This window comes from Theobroma umbraticum, unplaced genomic scaffold (genome assembly GCF_002168275.2).
Source record: "Theobroma umbraticum cultivar Fairchild unplaced genomic scaffold, ASM216827v3 scaffold_20.0, whole genome shotgun sequence".
NCBI lineage: Eukaryota > Viridiplantae > Streptophyta > Magnoliopsida > Malvales > Malvaceae > Theobroma > Theobroma umbraticum.
Genome location: NW_018397266.1, coordinates 86,880 through 94,198, shown reverse-complemented (window position 1 = coordinate 94,198; position 7,319 = coordinate 86,880). Strand labels below are relative to the sequence as shown.

Genomic DNA, 7,319 nt, shown 5'->3' with positions numbered 1-7,319 from the left:
TAATTATGAGATCACTATGCATCAAAGCCATGTTCCTAAAATTGTTCCTAGTCATTGTACTGTCAAGACAGGGCATTAACAATGCTCAAAGACTGGTACATGTTAAGCCTCCTTACTTGGGAAGTAAGCAATCGATCTCATAAATTGAAGTATATGGGATACTTGAGGATAACATGTAGGTGCTTGTTAAAGAACAAGTTCACTAAGCATAACTTGCTATGAGAACTCCATTTGTTATTTCACTTAAGTGTCTATGAAATATGTTCTCATATAATAGTCATGCAACTAGCCTTAAGACTTGAGACACCAGGTCATCTTGTATGGGGAATGGCATATTTTGATTTCACCCCTATGGGTTTGGAAGTAACCAAATATCTAAATAGGGTGTTTTTGGATATGCCATGAAGCATGCGAAGGTGAATGAGTAGTCAAGAGAGGATTCATCACCCCAAGTGATATGAGGGAATGTATCTCACTTGTTCTCAATTCTTGATTAACTTGCATGAAGTCTTTGGTCAAAGCATGATGAATTTGAGAAAAATTAGTTTCCTAAATTCATAAGGTTAGTCATTAATTATGAGAACTAATATGGAATGTCGAAAGTAGATACCGAGCCATGTTTAATGACATATCCCACGTGATGGATCCAATGATGGATGGAACAAATTTTATGTACTTCAATTATCCCACATGATTAGAAGCAGAGCAAGTAGGGGACCTTAGAATTTTGGCTGCCAAACTAGGTACAAGTACCTTTTCAAGTTCAATTCATATGTTTTCCACGTAAGTAGAGCCAAATAGAAAGTAGTTCATCAGATTTGCTGGTATATTTAATGAGTTACCATGGTATTGGAGTTTCAAAGTCTTTAGTTGACTAAATGGGAGAATTGATGTTTGGTCGAATTATATCTTAGTAATTCAATAAAATCATGTTTGATAAATTGGGTTTTTTAAAAGTCATGAGTTTTAACAATTTTAAGTGAAGAACAATTTTATTTTATGTAATTTTGTTAAATTATCTTAGAATTATTGTTTCTTGAAGAGTTAAAATTGTTAAATTACCTCTTGTCCTAGTTTACATCAAGTGAGATATTGTCCATTTTGACCCGCTGGTCTTATGATTTTGTCCACAAAAAGTGTCTTCACCTATCAATAAGAGGCGGGTGGGCTTTGGTATAATCCTCTACTTATTAGGCATGTTTTTTGAATTGGGGTGAACCATGACAAGTGACATAAGGGTAGACTTAAATCTTTACTGATGTAAGATCCTTTATAAGAAATATAAGGGTCAAGATAGACTCAGACTAGTGTGAAGGTTCCTCTCCTCTATGTAACTTTATGGGTAAAAAGCTAGTGCAATAAAAACAATGCACAAGTTGGTGTGGTAAAATGTCATAGATCCCATCTCAGTAAGAGATGGGATGGATTCTTAATATATAAATATATGTCTTTCTTTACTTAATATGTCTTTTAAATTAAAAATATGAACCTCTAACACAGAAAGGCTGAGTTTAGATTTAATATATGAGTTCTTGTTATGTTGGACTCTATATAATTTGAAATTCATATATTTGGACTCATGCAATAGAGGTGCTTATGATAGCTTGACATGGGGTGTAACGGTCGGACACCAGCTAGACGTGCCGTTTAGCAAAAATTACATTAAGCTGTTACTATTTCAAAACACCATTATTTTCAATTTTCAATTTTCAATTTTAAATTGGATCCACACACGCAAATCATCAAGATTTATTGGCTTTTCTTTTAAATTATTCGATCCTAATATTACAATTAAGAGAAGCATTTTTTAGTGAAAGTCATTTAATACATGAAGATTTTTTACTTCAAATTGGATACATTTCATTAATTTTTATGATAAAAGAATTTACAATGACAATTTAGAAATACATTAAGTAAAAACGTCCAAATATTTTCTAACATTTATACTTTTAAAATACATGTAAATACTTGATTTATTCTTTTTAAATAATAACTATATATCAAAACATATGTTTCTAAAGTATGAAATTAAGGTATGAATAATTGAAATTTTGTAACATCAATCTACAAATTATTCAAATATTATTAGAATTAGGAAAAATATTCTTTAATGAAAATTATTCAATGTAATTAGAATTCTTCTTTATAAATTGGATAAATTTTATTAATATTTATAATGAGAAATTTGTCATTTTAGGCAATCAGAATACTTATTTACTAATTAGATAAATCTTATTATTATTTATAATAAAAATATTTAAAATGGTAATTTAAAAATGTAATAAATTAATATGACTATCTTCATGAATCAAAAAATCTTTCAATATCTGTACTTTTATATATATATATTATGATTTTGTTTTTTGTTAAAATAAATAGGGAAGACCAATTTATGCTATTTCCTTTAAATTCACTTTCAACTTCTAATAAATCCATCATGCTTTTTCAAAAAGAAAAATTCTACTAAATGCAAGCAAAATCCATTTGTTTTATAATTAAAAGGTAGTGAATTGCGCATTCACAAAAGAAAATGAAGGGCTTTTACCCATAACATTGGAAATATCCATTTCCTGAAAAGGGCATTTGTTTAATTAGTAAAAAGTTTTCTTGAGCAACCTCAGAAAATTTGGGAGTCTTGGTACTCTCATAGAACAACATTTCTGAAAAATAAGAGTGTTAAAATAGTTAAGGCATTTTTTATCATGGAAATATATATTAATTAGAGTTTGGGTTAGTTAGAATATTAAGAGATGCATAAAGATAAATATAAAAAATACTATGGTTTTAGGGTAGAAGTTTGGAACTCTAATTAATATATATATATATATATATATGTATGTATGTATATATTCCCATGACAAATAGAGTTGAAATTGGAACTCTAATTCCTTCCTTCCCCCTAACTTTGAGATATAAACCAGGAAACTGAAGGTGATATTGTGGAAACTCAAATAGAAGAGCAAAATGAACATTCTCACAAAAATTGGGTGATTGACACAGAAAAACTTATGAGCAAGAACGCGGGGCGTCCTTTATCTCGTCGCTGTTGTATCTACCGAGCGCATGTACTTGGTGATGTAGACAAAGCAGCCTTCACGCCTAAAATTGTTTCAGTTGGTCCCATGCATCATTTCCAGGAACATTTAACGGGTATGGGAGAGACGAAAGTCAAATTTCTGGAGCAATTCCCTCAATGTGCTACCAAGACTGCTAGGTACATGAGCAGCATCAACTTACCAGCTTGAAAGATCGAATGGTATTTGTTAATCCGGAAGAAGTTGAGATTGAAAGAGCCAAAGACTTTCCCTGCTTAGGTAACTTTCTCAACATTTTAAAATCTTTGGAAAATGGCATCCGTAGTAGTTATGCGGAGAACTTGAACCATATCAGAAGTGAGGACTTTTTGAGGCTTATTCTTGTGGATGCCGCCTTCATCATTGAGCTCTTTTTGAGGACGCTTTTCAAAACATCGTAGAAACCTGGCTACCAACGGATTATGTCTTTGTTATCATAAGGACTGATCTGTGGCTACTAGAAAATCAACTTCCATTATTTGTTATTCGAAAACTATACGACTTGGCCTTTGGCTCTTGTTCAGATACTTACCCTCCCTTCCTTGACCTTGCATGCAAATTTTTCAAGCTTTACGATGATCATCAAAAGAAGTCCATCACAGGAGTAATAAATCATTTCACAGTCTTGTTGAGAGCTTTCTTTTTACCGCCAATTAAAGATGCAGAGAGTAGTGGCAATGGTGGAAAACTTGAGGAGAAAAAACAAAATTGCGATGAAGATGAAGTTGACTGTCCTTATGAAGAGTTACGTGAACATTTTCCTAGCGCAACACAACTACATGCAGCAGGTGTGAAGTTCCGCACAAGCGAAAGCAAATGCTTGCTTGACATAAAATTTTCCAACGCAGTACTCGAAACACCGTCTCTGCATATATGGGATGAAACAGCAGATTGTTTCCGCAACCTCATTGCCCTGGAGCAATATCACTATCCGCATGAACCATTCATCAGTGACTATTTCACAATTATGGATTACCTTCTTGACATTAGCAAAGATGTAGATTTACTAGTGGAAATGAAAATTATTAAGCACTGGCTTGGAAGTGGTGATGAAGTGGCTCGTTTGTTTAACAGTCTTTGCGTAAATATTGGTAAAGGATGGATTAACGGAAGGTTCTTTCGTCTTATAGTAGAGCTGAACAACTACTACAATCAGCCTTGGCATAGCTATAAAGCGACCCTATACCGTCAGTATTTCAGCACACCTTGGAGAAGTGCTTCAACAGCTGCTGCAACTATATTGCTTGTTCTTACTTTAACTCAAACCATATTGACTGGTTTCACCTTGTAGCCTTGAAGCTTGATGTGTTAAGTATGTGATAAGTTGTAATTGTGGTATGTATTAAAGCTTCCTAATTTCTTGCATCTGATCTTCATATGACGAGTAGGCATTCCTCATATGACAAATCCGCTCCGCTGAGTCTGACTCCAAGTCTTTTTTTCGCTTCCGATTTTTGATTTTCAAACTATAATATGTTGTCGGAGCCATCTATCTCTATTAGTTGTTGTACAGGATGGACCCACTATGTTAGCCAACCTATGGCTTACGTTTATAATATATGATTATTTGTTTAAACTATGTGTCAAGGAAGCAATGTTTAAAATGTTTAATCTAAACCATGAAAATGTAGGCTGCGGTTGTGAACCTTCGAATTAGTACATTGTGGTTGGATATTTCGAGGTTCATTCGAGTCTTGCAGGCTCCACTTGCTAGATTCATGCATTCGTCACGGCCCCCTGGTTCGGGTCGTGACAAACTCCATTGCTTCATTCTCATATTTCTCTCTCTTCCTTTCTTTTACTTTTGCTTTCCTTGTATTTGTTTTATAATTAAAAGATAGTGAATTTTGTATTTACAAAAGAAAATGAAGGGTTTTTAGACATACCATTGGAAATATAGATTTCATGGACTAGTACTTAAATAAGCATTTGTTTAATTAGGGTTTGGGTTAGTTAGAATATTATTAGATGTACAAAGATAAATATAAAAAAATACTATGGTTTTAGGGTAGCAGTTTGGAACTTTAATATATATATATATATATATATATATATATATATATATATATATGTTCCCATGACGAATAGAATTGAAATTGGAACTCTAACTCGTTCCCCCTAACTTCAACTCTATTTGATTTTGGAACCAATTCTTTATGTGCACCCAACCTCTTGCTTTTGCTTCCCTATATTCGTTATGATTACTAAAAGAGATTAAGGAAATGCTTAGCCTCCATTCCACCTCATCCTGGATAGGTTTTTGTAGCTCACCTGCCTCCATGTGGTATTCGGCTTTCTCTACTAAACTCCTAATTTCTAGCCACTCAATATTTTCAGACTCCACATAATCTATGCACTGTCTCCTTCTTTTACTCCGTCACCACCCTTCCAAAAATATCATATTTTCTTTCCTCCCGTCACAATCCATGCATTGAATATTTTCTCTTCTTTTTTCCATGTGGTATTCAACGGACAATTGAGGTTCCTGAGTTTCTATCACCCATTTAAAAAAAATGTTTTAAATAAATTGTTAAGCTTATATTGCTCTAATATTTTATAAAATTTTAGGATAAAATTCAATATAAAATCAATTGTGTTGTGAACAAAGATGTGAATGTCTAGTATGTTATGATTTAAGAAGTGCAAACTAAGTCAAACAGCCCAATAAGCAAGATACAAAAAAATGTAATATGATTTGAATTTTTAGATAGAATTAGATTAGGATTATGATTTAAGGGATTGTTGGCCTATAAATAGGTCTCTCACTTCATTTGTAAATATATACTTGAAAAAAGTCTTCTTATTCCCTCTAAATACTTTCTTTCCCTTTAAATATTTTCTCTTATACTTCTTTTATAATTGTTCTTTTTAAATTTATTTCATAACGCGTTATCAACATGATCTTCTCTAATCTCTCAAGTTTGGGAATTATTATGTTTTCATCATCTTCAAGCTTTAAAAAGATTTCAATTATTCGGTTTTGATTTGTAGTTTTAACAAATCAAGTGTTGCTAATATTTTGTTTTCATCATCTCTAAGCTTTAAAGGAACTTCAATGGTTGGTCTTTAATTTTTTGTTGTAACAAATCAAGTAACTGACTTAATATCTCTTTAATATTTTCATTATCTAAAAATCAACCTTAATATAAATTTTGTTATCATATAGTATATATTATATTCTATCTTTTGATTAGAGAGTGAATTTGCTATTATATAACAACTAATGAGAAATCATAATGTCCATTCCCTGAAATGAATGTGACAAACGAGCTACAAATAAAAAAATTATAAATTTGTTCATTTCCTAAAGTGAATGTGACATTATTTAATAATTATGGTCATGGTCATGAATTTATCTATTCTCTAAATTGAATACCATATCATTTAATAATTATGATCATGGATATGGAAGAAGACATTGTAATAATTTACACTATCACTATTTTAATTCTAATTATAATTTTACCATCAGAAGTGAATAATAATTTTACCATTAGAATCTAAGAATAATTTTACTGCCAAAAGTGGATGGATAATTTTACCATCAGAATCTAAGAATAATTTTACCACCAAAGGTGGATGGGTAATTTTATTATCAAAATATAAGGATAATTTTACTTTTGCCACCAGAAGTAGATGGATAATTTACTACTAGAAGTGGATGAATGTCATAATCTACTAAAAAATGGATAATCCACTAGAAGTGGATAACTCATCATATATGGTTCACTTACCAAAAGTGGATGTATACTTGTAACCTACCACAAGTAAATGAATACTTTCCACACATCAAAAGTAGATGATACCTTAACCCACTAACCCACCAAAAGTGGATAACCTATCAAGAAATGGATGAATACTTGTAACCCATCAGAAGTGAATAAATAATGAAAAGACAAAAATGAAAAGAATAAAAGAAATATAGAAAACGTATTGTCGTTAATGTGGCATGAAAACCATTGGTTACATACTTGTTATACGTTTTGAATTTTATCAAGTATCACTGAAAACAAAAACATCTTATGATGATTCTAACCATGGCCAAGTTGATATAGCACATCAAGATATTTGTCCAAAGAGGAATTGATTACATCATTGGTAATAAAAATATCTATTATTAATTTTCTTGTCCTGAAAAAGGAATTGATCATTCGATTGGTAATAGAAATATCCGAGAATAAACTTAATAGTAATTGGTATATTCAGTATAACTATATTATAAAGATGTTTTAATATGTTCTTATT

General features: G+C 31.5%; 1 protein-coding gene across 1 annotated transcript; it reads left to right on the top strand.

Moving 5' to 3' along the window:
• The first annotated feature begins 401 nt into the window (after nucleotides 1-401).
• On the top strand, nucleotides 402-4,365 carry LOC110422985 (UPF0481 protein At3g47200-like). The gene is given in 4 exon segments (XM_089784716.1): nucleotides 402-416; nucleotides 2,922-3,213; nucleotides 3,216-3,455; nucleotides 3,458-4,365. Coding segments are annotated over 4 exon segments (1,455 nt in total).
• Nucleotides 4,366-7,319: the final 2,954 nt, after the last annotated feature.